Source organism: Aethalodelphis obliquidens, unplaced genomic scaffold (assembly GCF_003676395.1).
Source record: "Aethalodelphis obliquidens isolate GAN/ISIS:26980383/991018 unplaced genomic scaffold, ASM367639v1 scaffold91, whole genome shotgun sequence".
In the NCBI taxonomy this organism is placed as follows: domain Eukaryota; kingdom Metazoa; phylum Chordata; class Mammalia; order Artiodactyla; family Delphinidae; genus Aethalodelphis; species Aethalodelphis obliquidens.
Genome location: NW_020838035.1, coordinates 7,007,857 through 7,027,387, shown reverse-complemented (window position 1 = coordinate 7,027,387; position 19,531 = coordinate 7,007,857). Strand labels below are relative to the sequence as shown.

The 19,531-nt window shown below is 53.1% G+C and overlaps 1 protein-coding gene across 7 annotated transcripts in view; it reads right to left on the bottom strand.

Annotated features, from left to right (window-relative positions):
* Positions 1 to 4,632: 4,632 nt before the first annotated feature.
* SHROOM2 (shroom family member 2) overlaps positions 4,633 to 19,531 on the bottom strand; it is a 134,896-nt gene continuing 119,997 nt past the window's right edge. For 6 of the 7 annotated variants that reach the window (XM_027095561.1, XM_027095557.1, XM_027095562.1 and 3 more), the window contains 4 exons: positions 16,015 to 16,533; positions 14,758 to 14,929; positions 9,949 to 10,221; positions 4,633 to 7,353 (listed from right to left, as the gene is read on the bottom strand). In XM_027095561.1, the coding sequence (XP_026951362.1) occupies positions 7,087 to 7,353; positions 9,949 to 10,221; positions 14,758 to 14,929; positions 16,015 to 16,533 (1,231 nt within the window). In that variant the 3' untranslated portion in view covers positions 4,633 to 7,086. The remainder of the gene's footprint in view (positions 7,354 to 9,948; positions 10,222 to 14,757; positions 14,930 to 16,014; positions 16,534 to 19,531) is intronic. The other variant, XM_027095558.1, reaches the window with a different exon arrangement.

Here is a 19,531-nt window from a genome sequence, read left to right as displayed (position 1 = left end):
TTTTTCCCATTGTATATTCTTGCCTTTTTCGTCAAAAATTAATAGACTATCGGTGTGTACCGTCCATACCAACACATACACTCACACACAGGCACCTCAGTGTAACTAAACTCACCGTGTGTATCAGCACACACACACAGCAACACGCACTCACACATGGCTCACTGTGAATCAGTGAACCGCCTATACCATCACACACACACACACACACACACACACACACACCCCTAAGTGTGACTCAATGCTCAGTGTATACCGGCACACACAAACACACACAGAATACTGTGACTCATGCAGACATTGAACCAAATATACACACACACACACACACGCACAGCTCATTGTGACTCAATGCACAGTCCATACCAGCACACACACACACACACACACACACAGCACACCTCACTGTAACTCAATGCTCAGACCTGTATCAGCCCCCCCCAGAACATACGGCATAGTCTGACTCAATGGTCAGTCTATACCAACACACACACAAGCACACACGCACACACCAGTGACTCAATGCAAATCCAATACCAGCACACACACGCAGACACATCTAAATGTGACTCCATGCTCAGCCTGTACAAGCACACACACACACATTGTGACTCATGCAGACCCTATACCACCAAATACACACACAGAAACACACACACACACGGCTCCCTGTGACTCAATGTACAGCATATACCAGCGAAAACACACAAAGACTCAAATGCACGGGCTCACTGTTACTGAATGTACAGCCTATATCAGCAGACACAGACACAGAAAGACACACACACAAGGCTCACTGTGAGTCAGTGGACAGTGTGTAGCACCACACACACAGACCTCAGTTACTTAGTGCAAAGCCCTTACCAGCACACACACACACACACGTGGCTGACTGTGACTCAGTGCACAGCATATTCCAGGCCACACACACACACACACACACACACACACGTGGCTGTGACTCAGTGCACAGCATATGCCAGGCCACACACACACACACACACTAACATACACGGCTCACTGTGACTCAATGCCCAGCCTATGCCAGCCCACACACCCAAACACACACAGGCAGACACACGGCGCAGTGTGACTCAATGCACAGCCTACACTGGAAACAACACACAGACATGGCTCACTGTCAATCAATGAACTGCCTATACCATCACACACACACACATACACACCTACGTGTGACTCAATGCTCAGCGTATACCGCACACACAAACACACACAAGTTAGTGTGACTCACGTAGACACTAAGCCAAATACACACACAAACACACACACACAGCTCATTGTGACTCAATGTAGAGTCCATACCAGCACACACACACACCCCATACCTCACTGTAACTCAATGCTCAGACGATATCAGCGCCGCCCCCCACACGCATACACACCGCGCAGTCTGACTCAATGCTCAGCCAATCCCAGCACACACACAAGCACACACACACCCACCATTGACTCAATGCAAAGCCCATACCAGCGCACACACACACACACCCCAGTGACTCGTAAAACCTATACCAACACACAAAAACACATCCACGCAGCTAACTGTGACTAAATGCTCAGCCTATACACACACACACACACACACACACACACGACTGTGATTCATTGTACAGCCTGCACCAGGACAAAAACACGGCTCACTGTGACTCAATGCCTAGCCTGTAGCAACACACACACACACACACACACACACACACGGCTCACTGTGACTCAATGTACAGTTTTTACCAGCACACACACACACACACACACACCTTGCTGTAACTCAGTGCACAGTCTATACCAGCACATACATACACAAAGACACACACATGCACGGCTCACTGTTACTCAGTGCACCGTCCATACCAACACATACAGACACACACACTGGCACATCAGTGTAACTAAATTCACAGTTTATACAAGCACACACACAAAAACACGCACTCACACATGGCTCACTGTCAGTCAATGAACTGCCTATACCGTCACACACACACACACACATACACACCTACGTGTGACTCAATGCTCAGCGTATACCTGCACACAACACAACTTAGTGTGACTCACGTAGACACTAAGCCAAATACACACACGCACACGCACAGCTCATTGTGACTCAATGTACAGTCCATACCAGTGTGTGCAGACACGCACACACACACAACACACCTCACTAACTCAGTGCTGAGCCCCCTACACACACACACACACACGCACACACAGCTCTCTGATTCATTGCACAGCCTGTACCAGCACACACACACACACACATACAGACACACACGGCTGTGAATCTATGCTTAATATGTAGCAGCATACACACACACAAACACGCACTCACACATCTCACTGTGAATCAGTGAACCGCCTATACCATCACACACAGAGACACGCACATACACGTCTCACTGTGACTAAATGCACAGCGTATACTAACCCGTACGCCCACACACACACAGGCAAACGGCTCACTGTGACTCAATGCTCAGCCTATACCAGCACACACATACACACACACACACACACACACCCCTCTGTTCTATTGTTTTAATGGGAAATGCAGAAAACACACACTCAGGATGCCTGGGCTTTCAGGGTACAGCCACAGGGCAGTACAGCTGACAGGTTAATGATGTAGTCAGTGTCTCCTGCGTCCCTGTGCCTGAGACTGGCTCAGCGTGTGCAGTGCAGCTGGCCCTGAAGAAGCAAAACGTTGAGCATCTCCTTCCATGGGTCGTGGAGTGCGGCACAAGGGTCACTGGCTCCCGGAAGCACCATCCCAGCAGCAGCCTAAGGTGCGTTTCCATTGCCCCCTGTGTGATGAATTCCTCGACCATATCAGAACTCACATAAGACAAGCAGAGTATCCTGGTAGAAGGCAACATAAAATGTAGGAGGCATTTGTGCACTTTTTAAAAATCTGTGATTTGGGTCAATTTTTTTCTTGTTCTAAACACAAATTCACTCTCCTAATTTTGAGTAATGCTTGTTAAGAAAAATCCCTCGCTCTTGGGGCTTCCCTGGTGGTGCAGTGGTTAAGGATCCGCCTGCCGATGTAGGGCTCACGGGTTGATCCCTGGTCCGGGAAGATCCCACATGCCACGGAGCAACTAAGCCCGTGAGCCACAATACTGAGCCTGCGCTCTAGAGTCTGCGAGCTACGACTACTGAAGCCTGCGCACCTAGAGCCCGTGCTCCACAATAAGAGAAGCCACTGCAATGAGAAGCCTGTGCACCACAATGAAGAGTAGCCCCCCTCGCCAGAAGCAGAGAAAGCCCGTGCACAGCAACGAAGATCCAACACAGCCCAAAATGAATGAATTAATTAAAAAAAAAAAAGAATCCACCTGCCAAAGCAGGGGACACGCGTTCAAGCTGTGGTCTGGGAAGATCCCACATGCCGCGGAGCAACTAAGCCCATGTGCCACAATTACTGAGCCTGCACTGTAGAGCCTGCGAGCCACACCTACTGAGCCCGCATGCCGCAAGTACTGAAACCCACACACCTAGAGCCCGCAACAAAAGTAGCCAGTGCAATGAGAAGCCCGTGCACCACAACGAAGAGTAGCCCCTGCTCGCCACAACTAGAGAAAGCCCAGTGCAGCCAAAAATAAATAAATTTGTTAAAAACAAAAGAATCCCTCCCTCTCAATTGGCTAACCTTCGGGTCCCACCAACCTGCTGCACAGCAGAAGCGTTTCTAATCAGCCAACCAGGAGCAACTGCCGTGTGCTGGGTGGTTCCGACAGATGCGTTTGGATGCAGGGAAGGCACTTCCTCCAGATCTAGAATACAGTGATGGCAGCAGAAGTGTGGGCGCTTCCACTGGCACCCCTCTGATCCAGGCACTGGTCCTGAGCACATTACCACATCAGCTCAGTTGCTCTCACAACAGCTCTCCTCCAACTACAGAGGAGGAAGCTGAGGCTGGAGAGGCTGGCGCTTGCTCACAGCCATCCGCCCGAAGTGACAGAGCTGGCTTTGCTCCAGGAACTTGGCTTCGGGTTCTGGACGATTTCGTGCTCTTTGGTATCGGGCCCTGGTGTGGGAGGTGTGGTCCATCAACGGCCCCAACTCCTCACAGCTCCCTGTAGCCACACTCTGCCACGGGACTTACGGTTCCTTCCACTGAAGGGGTAGAGCACATGCCGCACCCTCTGACTGGGTTTGGCTGCAGCCCTTGCTTTGGCAATGGAAGGTTAGCAGGTGCACTCTAACCAGAGACAGGAGAAGCACCGCTGGGACTGGGCTTGTTCTCTTATGCATCTGCCACTGACCTGCCCAGGCCAAACTCCTGGTGCCAGGAGGAACACGACAGGCACGTGGAGCAGAGCCTGATCTCCAATTTCATGAGCTAACGGAATACGTCTCACTGGACCCTGCTGCGATTTTACAGTGCTTGTTACACAGCACTGCTGTGGCAGGCACTGACTTATACAACCTGTGTCTGTGACATTTTCCTGACTGCAAATTGACTGCCCTTTACTAGACTGGCAGAAATAGTCACATACATACATACATAGAATTAATCCCACCATTTATCAATGGTTGAAGAATCTAATATACGGTAAGGATATTGCAATTCTTAAAAAAAAAAAAGATGTAAATCAAAGACATGCTCGGTTCACGGAAGGACACCATTTATTTTGTGAACGTCAAGCAGAATGATCTGTTGAGACGTAAGTGAAAGTATTGAGCGTGAAATCTGTACGCATCTTCCAAAGGCGCAACGCCCCTGACTGGAATCTCACTATACAGAGCATTCCACAGCTGAGCTATGACCAAGGGTGAGCTATCAGCCACCACCGAAGAATGCCAAGGGCAAAACATTAGCACCAGATTGTCTTTATATGCAGTAACATAACTATATACAAAGTTATGTACATTGACTCACTGCAATCTGTGGGTCCCCACTAACCAGACATTGAAGAGGCAAACGGGAACGTTGTGATTCTATGTGCTTCGTTAAAAGGACAGTAGAGCACTATATATTGCTATGTAGAAGAGAAAGGGCTCAAAAGACACCAAAAAGCTGGATACAGACACAAATTCTATTTTCACATTTTACAGACATATCATCAAAATGATCACAATACTGTATTTGAAGGGAAAGAATCACAGGTAAAAGCTTTGTGACAGTTAACAACACTGAAATCACCGTGGTTGTCTCCCCGAAGGAGGAAGCAGGGGCAGTGTGTGTGGGGGGGTGTCCATGGACAGCCAGCTTTACCTTTCCTGACGTGATCAGTTTTCACAGCAAGTGACCCACACCACGTGGCAAGGACACTTCGTTGGCAGAAGAGGGATTTTTCAAGTCAGGAATAGCTTAATTGAATAGGAGTAAAAACTTGAAAAGGCATTTCTCTTTGGCGTCGGTGGGCTGCCAAAGGAGTGTTTAATGCCAGCATCACGGACGCCTGCCAGGTCGGCCCCTCTACGGGTGCACGGAGATCACTGCGGCAGCCCGGGAGTCCAGTCTCCCCTCTGGCTGGCGAAGTATGGCCTCGTTAGTGTCCTTTAAGACATTTGCGTGCGTCTGTGTTTGGTAAGGCAGCAGCCACTGCTGACAGAGGGACATCTCCCCCCGCCGCTGGAAAACTTCTTTTATAGGAGTAAGAGGAATAAGGAGTAAAACGATCTCACAGATCAAACCAAAGTCTGCACATGACCTCGACGTGAAGTTATCCTAGGGCTTCTCCCGCCATTAACCACACATTTCAACAGATGAGCACTGTGACGAAACTCACCACTCCACAGTGATCAGATTAAAAAGAAGTACGTGAGAACCACGCCACTGGTGGCTAAAACAGCGATTCACGTGCTTACTCGCCATGCATATATCCTCTTTGGTGAAGTGTCTGTTTCAGTCTTTTGCCCACCTTTTAATCGGGCTGTTTGTTTTCTTACTGTTAAGTTTGAGCGTTCTTATACATTCTGGATACAAACGGTTTGTCACATACATGATTTGCAAGTTATTTTCTCCTAGCCTGTGATCTGTCCAGTGGAAAATGACAGCTTGACAGTTTTCTTTAGTGAATAGACTCTTTACCATCTCACAATTTCAACCACTAAAAAAGGGTACTAGGAGCTGTACACTGTGTGGCAGGAAAAGATTGGGTCTAGGAGTTCTGTGGTCCACCGGGACCTCCGAGAAACCAGAGCAACGGTTCTTAAACGGTATGTGGCCCTTACGGCACGGTAACAAATAGAGGCAAAAAGAGAGAAATTGCCAATTGTAATTAAGGATCATACACACGCAAAATAAATGTTCTGGGGAAAGAGTAAGTTAAGAAATATCTCGTCGGCCTTAAGCAAAAAAACACCTAGCAAGCACATTTACCAGACACGCTTTTAGCCAAGTAATTTCTCTTTGCAGGAAAATACCATTTGAACCGTGACGTCAGCCGAGAAGTCCTAAAACCGTGTGTCTGCTTTGCGTGTGTTTTAAAGCGCGAACGCTATTTAAGTGGCAATTTTAGTGAGTGAACCCAACATGTACGCTCTTCTTTTCACAGTTGGTTTTTAACCACATGGAAAACCATTCACCTTTGCAGAGTGGTTACTAAAGTATCATCCTGATTTTTGCTGGGCCGCAGATCATCCTTATAGGACAGACACAACGAACGCTCAACACTTCTGGGCCAACAGGAGAAGCCGGCAGCCGCCACCTCCCGTGACCCCCCGGAGAGGTCGTGCCCCAGGCTTTGCCCGACACGTGCTCATTGCCTCCTGAGAGGAGGAAGGGGTGCAGCGTGGGGAGACGGAAGGGCAGACCCGAGCCGGCAAGGACCACGTGCGTGCACCTCGGGACCAGAGCTCAGTCCGTACTCAGGAACTCACCGTTCACCGGGCGCCACGTGGGGTTGCTTCCAGGCCAAGGGTGACGGGGAGCCACTCTGCTCAGCAGGGAACTAAGACATCAATCAATCATCCCAAACGCGCCCACGGAAATTATTGCTTTTCTAACGGCCATTTGGTTCTGGGAGGGATTCTCTCTCCAGGACCTAAGTCCAGGCTGGGGTTTTCATCTGCCTCCTGTTGCGTGCCCCGCCGGGGAGGCGTCGGGCCGCAGGCCCCTCATTTGCCTCTGTCGGGCGGAAGGCTGTCCAGCAGGCACTTGAGCTGCTCTTCGCCCAGGTGGATCTTGTCCTCCAGCTCGCGCTGCTCGATGAGGAGGGCCGATTTCATCCTCACGAAGTGCGCGTAGTCGGCCAGGCTGTCCTGGCTGAGGTAGCTGGCCAGGATGTCGGACACGATGCCCTCCCGGCGGTCCAGGTTCTCCTTCAACTCCTTGGCGTCCTCGTGCTGCTGGATCAGGACCCGCTGCTTCTCGAGCAGGGATTGCTGGAGAGACAGAGAGAGACGAGCCTGCTGGGGACCAGGCAGTGGCGGTGGTGGGGGGGGCCGGGGGGGGGAACGGTGTCCGGCAGCTCTTTTGGGGGCTGGTCCAGTGGAGACCCTGACGCCACCCGAGTTAGGGACCCGCGCAGAAGCACCTGGGGCGTGGGCAGGAGGCACCTCGCGGAGCAGAGGCCCCAGCGCCAGCTCCCCCGTTGGCGCTCTTGGGCCGCTGCCACCTCCACTTGCTCCTGTCTCCGTGAAAGGCCGTGAGGAACACGGGAGCCATCCAGGCACAAAATGCTCCAGGACCGGGAGATGCTCAGGAAGAGCAAAGGGCTGAGGCAGCCGGTGTGCGTCCAAGGCTTTCCCTGCCAATACCGTGGCCAAACGGACACAAGGCGCAGGTTCTAAAGAGATTCCAGGGCAGGACTGCTAGACCCTTCCGGCAGACGGAGCTGCAGCCCGGGAGCAAAGCTGTAGCCGAGGCCGTGAGAGGGGGCAGTGGGGCGGGGGGAGAGACCGCGCCTGTCGGGGAGGTGCCCTCTCTCCTTCCAAGGGTCCCGCCCTGGGTCACACAGACGCCCCCGTTTCCAGAACGCAGCACTCACAGTCGCTGTCTGCCCACAGGGCGTGCCCCCACTTCCCCTGCCCTCTCTAACTTTAATGAAAACTGAGGGGGGGAGAGGTGAACGCGGTAGATGTCTGCAAGTGCCGGCTGGCAGAACCCACGGACGCCCTGTCCTCGGTGCGAGTTTCTGACACCAGCAGGGCCACCTTGCAGCTTGGACATTCTACCCACGGCCACGCATGAGCATCCCGGGTGCGCGAGTGCTCTGCAGAGCGCCGATCCACGGAAAGAGCTCAGAAAAGGTGAGCTGCTATTAAACGGAGGCTGACAGCAGAAGCTGCTCCTGGGGTGAGGCTTCCGGGAAGTGCCCCCGACTGCACAACCTTTCAGGGTCACCTGTTCCGGGGGACACCTTGAGCTTCAGGTGCTTGTGAAACAAAGACAATGTATTTTCATGGCAAGAGGCAAGGTATAAGGCCAATTCATGCCAACCAAAAGGGAAACAGACCTCAACTGATGCGAGAAATGCGGTTCGGGCCACTAAGGTCAGCTGGGCTCCCTGGCAACTAGAAGCTGCTGATGGGAGGGAGGGATTCACGTGTCTGCATCTGCCCGCGTGCTCATTTTCTACCTGGGAAGACAGGGGAAGCCGCCTACAGCCTGAGGCCACATCTTTTCACTCGTTAGCGTGCCTGTCTCTGCAAACCGCAGCTTTCCCAAGCCCTGGCTGCCGGACCCGGAGATGTTCATCTGGCACCGGCCACATGGGAGGCTAGCCCACTGTGCTGCCCCTGGACGTGGTGACTGAGCACTCCTTTGGGTCCACGAAGGTGACGCTGCATCAGCCACACACAGCCACGGGGGAGAGCGCCTGTCTGCTTCTCCTCCCTCCCACGGCCCCCCTAGGGATGCAGTTAGGAGCTATGCAGCCAGGTCCCCAGGAGGACCACGGTCCCCGGTGTGTGACTGCTTCTACTTCCTCCAATTCTAAGTAAGGCTTGGTCAGTCCCAAGCAAGGGGAGATAAGGATGAGCTGAGCTGCAAAGATATTACTATTTTTCATTTAATCGATCCTTGAGAGTTTACTATTTCAATTACAAGTAAGTCTCTCTTTCCCATTCATGTTATTTCCCTAAGTTCTTTCAGATAAACTGGGCAAAGACGGCAAGAGCAGCAAAATGGAATGCGAACGTAACCCAAGGGGATCGGGGTCCAAAGCCCCAGTTACTTTTTCGACCCTTATGCAATACGTTCCGTGATTGTCACTAACGACTTGGCTAAGCACAAAAGATCACGGGCTCAAAGCCACGCGCTTTGTAAGATCTTTCTGTGTAACCTGAAACCACTCTCACCTGGAGTCCAGGGGGAGGGGTGCCTTTTCTGCTCCCCTTGTAGAGAAGTTAAGGTGCCTTATTAATGATGAAGATGATCATTTTGAAGGCCTATTATGCGGAAAGAAGCAAACTAGATGTGCTCCTGCTACCTGACCTACGAAGTAGTAAAGCCTGTAAGGTAGACGGTGTCTTGCATGTGCAAAGAGCAGACACGCAGACCCACTAAGAAATGTCCCAAGTTGCACTGCTGTGAAGGGAGGAGGAAAGCAGAGCAGCTCTTAGACTCAGTCTAGACCCTGCCGGCCCTCTTGTGAAGTCCCAGCAAGCAAGTCACCATCAAACGGCACTGTCCCTGGGGGCCGAGGACTCGGCAGGCAGTGGGGGAGCTCCACTTACCCACTTACCTGCGGTGGGGAGAGGTTACTAGGAAGAGACCGACACTAGCAGCGGTCGTGGGACTATACGAGAAGAGGTCCACTCTCCCGGACGCGCGCCGCGCCGCCTCCCCCCCCCCCCCCCCCCCCGCCCCCGCTACAAGGACGGAGCGAGCAAGCCCTGGGCGTTCAATGGCGTCTTGCGCTACGAGGCGGACAGGTGGCCGCGGCGGCTGAACCAGGCTTCCCGGCGGTCTGCTCCACCCACCACAGGAAAGCCACACCCCGCCCCGCCTTCCAGGTCAGCCCTGGCCATAGTTACCCGATCGCCAGGAGCAGTGCCGTCGTCCAGATTGTTGAGGGCGTTTTCCACGCGGGCCAGGCGGCCGGACAGCGACAGCAGGAGGTTCACCACCTTGTCCAGGTCCCCGATGAACATGCGGAACTTGTCGAACTCGTTGGGCTTGCAGACGGCCTTGGCCAGGGCCTCCACCTCGTCGCCCAGCGCGCTGTTGGCCTGCATGTCCTCCCGCAGGCTCTGCCGCGCCTGCCGCAGCACCTGCAGCTTGCGACCGATGCTCTCGATGAGCTCCTGCTGTGGGCACAGGGCAGGGGACACGGTCAGGGCCGCCTTGCGGCACCCCCTCACCCATCCCGGATCTGCGGGCCACTCAGCTCAGCCGGGCGGCAGCTTGTTTGGCATCAGTAAATAACAGGGGGACTTCCCCGGGGGCGCAGTGGTTGGGAATCTGCCTACCAATGCAGGGGGCACGGGTTCGAGCCCTGGTCCGGGAAGATCCCACATGCCGTGGAGCAACTAAGCCCGTGCGCCACAACTACTGAGCCTGCGCTCTAGAGCCCGCGAGCCACAACTACTGAAGCCCAAGTGCTGCAACTACTGAGGCCCACGCGCCCAGAGCCCGTGCTCCACAACGAGAAGCCACCGCAATGAGAAGCCTGCGCGCCGCAACTCGAGAAAGCCCGCGTGCAGCAACGAAGACCCAACGCAGCCGAAAATAAATATAACTAACTGGGGATGTTTAAGACTAGGGGAAGGATAAGGCCTTCCTGTTCAATCATTGGCGTTTGAGTTAGAAACGGAACAGAACAAACCTATTCTCATCCTGTGACTGTCCTATCAGACTATGCAGGAGTGGGACCCCTGGGGCTACTCACGGTAAACCTCGTTTCAGCCTGTAACTTTGCAAGGATTCTCCGGGCCTCTGTGATACCCTGTGCTTCCTTCTTTGTTTTTTGCTTTTTTTTCTGGCCGCACTGTGCGGCTTGTGGGATCTTAGTTCCCCGACCAGGGATCACCCCCAGGCCCTCAGCAGTGAAAGCGCCGAGTCCTCACCCCTGGACCGCCAGGGAAGTCCCTGCGCTTCCTTCTTTGGCAGTTCCCAATTGGAAGACTTACATGCACACAAGTTATTGAGTCTGGTAGTGAACGTCTGGTACTGAACTCCGTGATTAAAACGTGTCTTCCATGTAGAATGAGCAATAAAAATTAAGACAAATGAAGGATGTCAATGAACTTAGGCAAGTCTTTCACAATAATAAAGTACTGATCTCCATTTGACCAAAATGTAAATAAATGACTTCTTTAAACGTCATGAAATATACATGCTGCAACGTTTACCGTCCCGCCTCTTTTCTCGTGTGCTGTTCCGTGGCATTGAGGCGTGCACGGTGCTGTGGGCTAGCACCGCCACCCATCTGCACATCCTCTCCATCCTCCGAAACGGAAACTCCGAGCATTCAATACGAGCTCCCCATTCCCCCCTCCTGCCAGCTCTCGAAATGACTAATTTTTACAGAGCAAAAATGACACGTACAAAGACCTTTTAATCGGTCACCATCCTGAAGTGAAGCGGCACCATGTGGTCCAAGTTGAGGGGCAGAGAAAGCAGATTATCTGTCTCATGGGTCATCACATTTGAGAAAAATTACAAGGACCGCTCAGAAGGGGTCCAGCAGGGAAGCCTTCCCCAGAAAAACCCTGTTCCCATGACTACGGACGTGCTTCTGCTGTTAAACCCACGCATGGCGGATGCCAACCGGCGGCCCGCCCTGACACGGTGAGCGGTGAAGGGCCAACGGCGAGAAGCAAAGTCACCCGTTGTCCTTTTCGGAACCCTGCTGCCACCCGCCCTGCACGAGTCCGCCAACCTCGTGTCGACGGACACAGCAGGTTACGTGGGGTTTAGGAGGCCAACGCATCCCTGTGCTAGCCCGAGGCTGGGGTGATGAAAACGGAGGCAGTGCTCTGCTGCCCGCACCCAAATGAGGATTAAACAATTAGTTGGAATGTTAAGTCCGATTAGGATTTTTAAACTCAGTCTGTTGCTCCACAGTGAGTAACACTATTTTATGTACAACAGACCCATGAAAATGGTCCGTGCTGTCCACCGCCCCCCCCCCCGCCCCGTCCTGGGGCAGTTTCCAAACTCTGGCCCCAGACGGAGTCCGCAGGGCTCGGCAGGGAGAAGGCTCAGTCTCGTGAAACCCTCCAGGATGGTGTCCAGAGCTGAGCAGGGAGCAGTTGCCGCGACCTCCAGGGTTAACATAAAGATGGGTGAAATCCCCGGAGGCTCAGCCCGCTGCTTGGCATGCAGTAGGCGCCTGTCCACAGCCGCTGCCGGCAAGACTGCAAGTGTGCATGAGAAGCTGCTCCGAGCTCACCGCTACCGTTCGGTAGACACTGCCCCATCCCAGGGACTATTTGGGCAGGAGGGAAAAAAAAAAAAAAACCACCTCGGGAGACCCGCTGAAGCGCTGGAGGCACCCTACACTTCGTATGCCTGATACGGGTGATCTGTGTCTCAGGACGATGCTTCCAAAGAGGGTCTCCATGCAGCATTTTTCCTATCAAGCGAGCCATCAAGTCCTCTCAAGCGCACCTGCACAGCCCTCCCTTCTCCTCGTCCCGTGCACACTTCGTAAGCGCGTGACACCATAGATATGAGGGCACTGGAAAGGCAGCAGAGGCAGCGCAGCCAGGAGAACAGGACTACTGGGTCAGCGACAGCACTGACCTAGCGCTTAAAGCATTTCCTGCTTGGGGTGAAAGTGCCCGACATACGCTTACTGAACCAAAAGCGTCAGCTGGCTTAGGAAGTTAATCCTGGTGGGGTGATGGGCAGGGGGCAAGCTCACAGTGACTCATGTCAATCCCAAAGCCGGCATCTCGTGCCCCCAAAGAAATCGGGAGAGGCCCCAGACAGATGAAAGGAGCGGTACCAAGGCTGCTGCTTCCCAAATTCAGTACATCATGAGAAACAAAGGCACGGTGTAAAGAACATAGTTCTTTGCATCTAGGGTGTGGACGAAATTAAAACTGTCCAAACTGGATGTTTTTTCTAGGTGTATGAGAATAACACCACTTTGTTTTTTTAAATTCATTATTTTTAAGAACGTGGAAAACACAACCAGAAGAAAGCAAATGGTACCCTGTGCCAGACACAGGGCCTCTAAAATCCCAGGACCAAAACTCTTAGTTTTCATTTCCTTTTTGAATTAAAAAAAGGCTATCACTTCCTAAATTGAAAGTCACTTTCTTTTACACAAGGGTTAGGGTATTTCTTCTGGAATGGGTTTGTCTATCATATTTGAAACCAATCAATGGCATTTTTTAAACAACTAACAATACGAGGAGGTATTAAACATTATCCTTTGCAAGGGTCTTGTCAAAGCAAATTGGTATTTTTTATGAAAGCCCCTTCCAAGATGCTAAGTGTACGGAAAAATGCACCAAATGCTGGTTCCCTCCTTTTTCTCCTGGTGCTGACTACGCATGCTCAAAGCCCCTGGAATTAAACCAACAGCACATGCTATCCTCTGAAACTGACTGCCTTGGGCAATTCCTTTCTCCCTTTATGCTAAATCCTTCCTAAAAAAAAAAACCAGGTAATCACACCTAGATGTCACAAGTCTGGCCTGTTGACATGCCGTGAAGATTTGAAGCTCGTACAGTAGTGAAGACATCGGCACTGATAGCAATAATTTTGTCCCTACCGTGACCTCATGGTTACACGCTATTTCACCTCTGACCTCCTCTCTAATCCTCCCCCTTCCTTGTCCACACAGCTCCAGCTATTGGTCACTGCTGCTTCCCCCACGTGTCACAAAACTCCCACCCCAGGGCCTTTGCACTTGCTGCCCCAACCCCACTCCCCCAGACCCTCCCCAGATCAACCAGACATTCGCTCACATCACTCCAGGTCTCTGTTCATCATCCGCTCATCAGAGCCTTCTCTACAATCATACTCCTTTACCTCTCTCTAGTCCTTCACGCTGTTTTAGTTTTCTGACCACCCGACCTACTCCATTAAGGGTTGGCAAACTTCTTCTATAAATGGCCAAACAGTAAATATTTTAAACGTCAGGGACCACACAGCCACCGTTGCAACTACTCAACACTGCTGGTGTAGCGTGAAAGCTACCAGAGACCATATGTAAATGGCCGTGTTGCAATAAAACTGTATTTACAAGAGCAGGTGGGGGGCAGGGGCCCACGGGGCCCTGTTTGTTTTTTTATATTTGTTTTTATGTTGGCTATCCATCTCCTCTGTGAGCACTCAAGTGCCTTCAGGGAAATAAAGACTGACTCCAGTCTGTTTTGTCTATGCTGTACCCCCAAGTGCCTGGGTGAGTTTTTGGAGTTGAACAGATGATGCTTTTTGGTTAACAACGCACTTCACAATGTACTGTTGAATTTAATTAACATCATCGGATCACAGATGATCACAGATATTTGAAACGGATAGTCAAAGAGGACATGTGCCTTGCGGAAGGTCATACAATTAAGCCCTCTGGATTTAACTGGGGTAGAAGAGACATATCAGTTGACCTTAAAATGAGAGAGACTGGTGGCCACCTAGCTAATTTGACACTGGATCTCATTACAAAGAGATGGCAAAGAGACCCTGGCAGAGAGGCCCAATTTTAGAACACAAGACTCACCCACAAAGGGCTTAATACACAGGCCCAAATGTCAGCGTCCCACATAGAAGCCCAACACCAACGGCACTCAGCGCAGGGCCCAGGGTCGGGGTGGAGCCGGGTGCCGCCCCCGGCCGGCCTGCCTACCAGCCAGCCGGCGCGTTCTCGTTTGGAATTGCAGCTCCCCTACCTTCTTCACCGACAGGTCGTGGTCGGCGTCACTCCCTGAATCCTCTTCGGCTTCTTGCTGGTCCTGCAGGTCTTTCATCTTAATCAGCAGCTCCGCCTTGGGGGCCGATGTGCTGTAGTAGGTGGAGTTGGTGGCCAGGGACACGGCTGCCGGCACACTCAGCTCCTCCTTCCTGGGTAACAAAACATCAGAACACCCGTTAGCTCTGAGCGTACACACAGACGTGCCCGCAAGTCCCACAGCCTGGGCTGTGACCGGCAAATGGTGGTGCTAACGGAAAGGCACCAGCTAGAGAGATGAGACAGCAAGAGTGGGGAAGGAGTAGGTTGTGAGGTCAGAACTAAAACACCCCGCCAGGTGGTGCTCGAAGGCTCGCCCCGGAGGGAGGAGAGTGCAGATGGTATCCGCCGGGAGCCCGAGGTCCATGGGGAGAGGTCTGCCGCTATCCGTAGGCGTGGCCGCACGCCCAAGGTCACCGGGCACCTTTCTACCAGCAGCCGCATTTGCTGCCTCTTGCTACGGCCTGACTTCCTGTCTGCCTGGTACTCCCGCCTACCGTCAGTCAACGATGCTTATGGAGACCACGTACAGAAACAGGAGAGATGTGAGCAGATACACCTTTGTGGGCAGGTGACTGAAGGACGGGCTGGAAAGCACTCTTTACGAAACCTATTGCAGCAAGTTCACTCCCTCAGTTAAATAAGCAACAACAGAAAGCCTCTTTCATAAACACATATACTAAGAAGTAGTCTCAACTTTCACCCCTCTTGTGACAAGTTTCTCAACTTCCGTACTAGTGACACTTGGGGCTGGACCATTCTTTGATGGGGGGCCGTCCCGTGCAGTGCAGAGCCGCAAGCAGCATCCCTGGTCTCCACCCACTAGATGCCAGGGCACCTCTCCCAGTGGTGGCAACCGAAAGTGTATCGCGACATTGCCAACTGTCCCGTGGCGGGAGACAACAGCCTCCGGCTGAGAACCACCGCCTCATGAGAAGAAGCCCCGTGGGCATCTCCGGAAACGTATATTTTCACATCTTTGCCAGGACCTGACGTCATCATCCCCAGAATGGGCTTTTAATTTCGGGAGGGTGACAGAAGAGCCCCAGAGTGCTCATAAGCACTTATGGAAATCTATCCCCAAAGAGCAGTCACGAAAACAGACCAACAGATACACTCCCTCGCCCTTGTAAGCCTAAGAGGCACCGGGCAAAACCACATCCAGCCAGGGGGCAGAACCAGGGCGGCGTCTACTCACTTCTCCTCTGTGGTTCTGGGAGAGGGGATTTTGGGGAGCAGCTTCCTCCGCTGCTGAGCTTCCTCCAAGAGGTGCTCGTCTTTGGGGAAGATGCCCTCCATAAGGTCCATGGTGGTTTTGATCTTCATGCTGGGGTCCAGGATATCCGCCAGGGACTTATCCTTGCCCGCGATCTCGCGGGCCAGCTCCTCCGACTTGAGGTCTTCGGCAGTCCTCTCTTTGGCCTTCACGTAGCTGAGTGTGGGCGTGGAGGCCCGGCTGTCCTTGGCCGTGGGCACCAGGGTGCCAGGGGGCTGGGGCTCGGCGCCCTGGCGGCTGTACAGGCAGAAGCGGGAGTAGGACTGCTCGGACGTGCTAAGCGTCTTGATCTGGTCCCGCTCGAGCCCGCTGGGCAGCACGGGTGGCTCCGGGACGCGGGCCAGGCCCTGGCGGCTCTCCTTCTCGGGCTGGCTTTCCGAGTGCACGATCTTGATGGGCACCATCTTCACCGTGGTGTTGTTGTCCATCACCCGCTCGATTCTGCAAAGAGAAGGGCCGTCTGTTAAAGACACGCTGTACGCCCAGGCACAGACCAGAATTAGAAATTGGATGAGAAATCGGCTGGTTTCCGCATCCCCTTACAGCCTGGGAAGCCTGACTCAAAGGCCTGCAGCGGCCCCAGGGGAGAAGCCTTCATGGTCACATGTCCCAGGATGGGGAGACCAGGTTGAGGAGTGCCTGCCACCCCTACCTTGATCTCCTAAGCCTCCTGGGCATGTAGGTGTCTTTCCGTTTTCCAACGGTCACCTGCACGCCTGAAGGCACATCCGTGGGCCTACTGACAGATAGAAGGGCAGTGTGATGCTCATTTGTTTTTAGGTCAATGGCAGAGCCAACGGTAAGAAGCCTGCTCAGTGAGATTTTCTTTTGCAAGGGAGCCCTGCAACAGACAGGCGTGTTTCACAGAATTAGCGCCGGTGCGTCAGCCAGCGTCTCTCACAGCTGGGTGCCTGCGTGGTCCTCGCGGTGGCCGGAGGACGCCTTTAGAATAAGCAGCCGTGTTCTGAGCAGACGCTGAGCGCCGCCCGGTCCTGGTCCCGGTTGGAAGCGTCCTTGGACCCTCGTGCGCCCCGGGTCTCACCCCACCTGCCTGCCACTGCCCCACACTTCGAGCTGCCCTCCACACGGCATTTCATACCAGACAGATAAGAATCCAGCAGCGAACATGGGACACGCTGCTCCTGCGCTATCTTGGAAATGACTCATGCAGGCGTCCTTTTAAAAAAAAATAAAATAAAAAAAGTTTGTCGGTGAAAGCGGGGGAGGCACCTCGAGCAGCCACATGGAAGAGAAAACGGAAAGGAACGGCCTGGTCGAGGCAATGGGGCTGCGTCAGGGGCCACCCGAAAGCCGGCTGGTGCCGGGGGATCCCCCGGACCAGGGCCGCTGGGACACAAATCCATTTCAAATACCCTTGAAGGACAAATTGGAGAAAGAGAGCCATCTGCTGGTAGCCAGGAGGGAAGGCAAAAGACAGGCCAAAATCATACAACCAACACCCCGACTTGTTCCTAACTCAGCGTAAAACCATTTCTATGATCCGAATGGACGTAATCTTATGGTGCACAAGGGGCATAACACAACACATTACGGTTCTTTCCTTGTTCCTAAGGGTGGGGCACGCAGGCTACAATGAAATAACTTTATTTTCTTCTCTCCTCCAGCAGAAACCACTGAGAGCAGAGGTGTTTGTTTATTAATCTAGGTGGTCATATATAGTCCCTGTCGTGCCTTCTTAGTGAATAAATTTCAAAAGGCTGTCACTCCGTGCATAATACTGCTGAGACATGCTGAACTTCCGAAGGAAAATTCTGGCATCTTATCAAAGCAAGGACACACAAACAAGAACCCCTCTTCATTCCATTCCTTGCATTCCATGCGTAGAGACCCTCAACTCCTGTTAGGGACTTCAAAGTCAGCCTGTATTTGCATCTCCCCCGGCCCGATTCGTGGGGAAACTTAATTTCCAGCGAAGGAAGACACGAGGTAAAAACAAAAACAAATCCTCCGCAGGTTGTCCTATACTTTCCAACAAAGCATCTCTTCCTGGTCATTTCTAAGCACAAATGATCTCTCCTCTTGAAACCTAGGCAGACTTTCACATTTAAGAAGTCTGATGAACTTCTACCTCAAAGTGAAGACAAAACACAGTGGACAAGACCTTACCGCAGCCAGACCTCACCCGTTCCTCATGGTAACCTCACCCGTTCCTCATGGTAAGCCGGACCAGGAGGGATGGAGGATGCGGGCTGTGCCGGGCCTGGCCCCCTCTCCGTGCAGCGGCTCCTCCCAGAGCGCGGGCTCCGTCCAGGTGAGCTGCCGGCCGCCCACAGGGGCCCAGCCCCCCACAGCAAGCAGTCCAACCCGCTGTGCTCACACACCCAGTCCCGAGGGAGCCCTCAGCCCACATGCCATCCTGGGTCTGATAAACCACAACCCCCACAAGGAGATTCTCCAACCACAAGATGCCCGAGGTGACCGCAAGACTGTCCGAACGACCCCGAAGCAGCCCCCCAGCTCCATGCTCACACACGCTCCCAAACCCAGAAACCGGCCCCAGGAAATCTCCTGGGAACACTGCTGGGCGCAATGAAATCTCTCATTTTCACTCGCCCGTGGTGCTGGGCATTGTCTCCATGTTGTAAACCAGCAAAACCCTCAAAATTTTAGAAGTTTTTTCATAGTAAGCTTCCTGGCTTTGCAACAGGAGTTGAGGCATTTTTATTCGGAGTGAATGACTCTGAAATTCCCCACAGGGTGGGAAGGCTGCACTTTCTGCCTCGCGGCATCCCTTCCGCGGCCTGGCACGAGGGAGGGCTCTGGACCTGCCTGAATTCGGGAAGGCGTGTCTCAGGGACACAGGAGCTGCTCTGCACCCTGGCTGGTTCCCCAGCAGAGGTAACTGGAGGGAGGGACAGATGAACGCGGAGGGAGATGAGGGGGGCGGGTAGTGCTCAAGAAATCAGTCAGCACACGTGCAGACAAGAAGAGAGTCTCTGAGCTGTGCCCAAACACCAGGCAGCTTGCGAGGCCCCGGCCACTGTGTTGCGCTCGCTGCCCGTTGGTGGCTGATGGTGGGTATGGAGCCGGCCAGCGCTCGTGTGGAGCGCCGGCCTCAGGTTCGCAGTGTATGCCAAGGGCATGCCACTCTCTCAGGCCCACGCTAACCGGTAACACCCGCTCTGGGGACGGGGACACCGAACTCAGTACAGTATGAGCCACTTCCCACCTCCTGAAGTCTACAGACGTGGTGAGCACTGAGCAAACACGTGGCCCTGTTTCTCCGCAAAGCCGTGGAGCCCGCTGTGCCCAAACCAGCTCCCGAGACCCGAGGGGCCCGGTCACCTTCCCTACAGCGGTACCAACACACTCCACCAACCACACAAACTACTTCATCGCTTCTCCTCCCTTTCAGGGCTGAACAACATTGCCAACAGAAAGGATCTCTAAGTGACACCTGCATTCTGAACGATGCAGA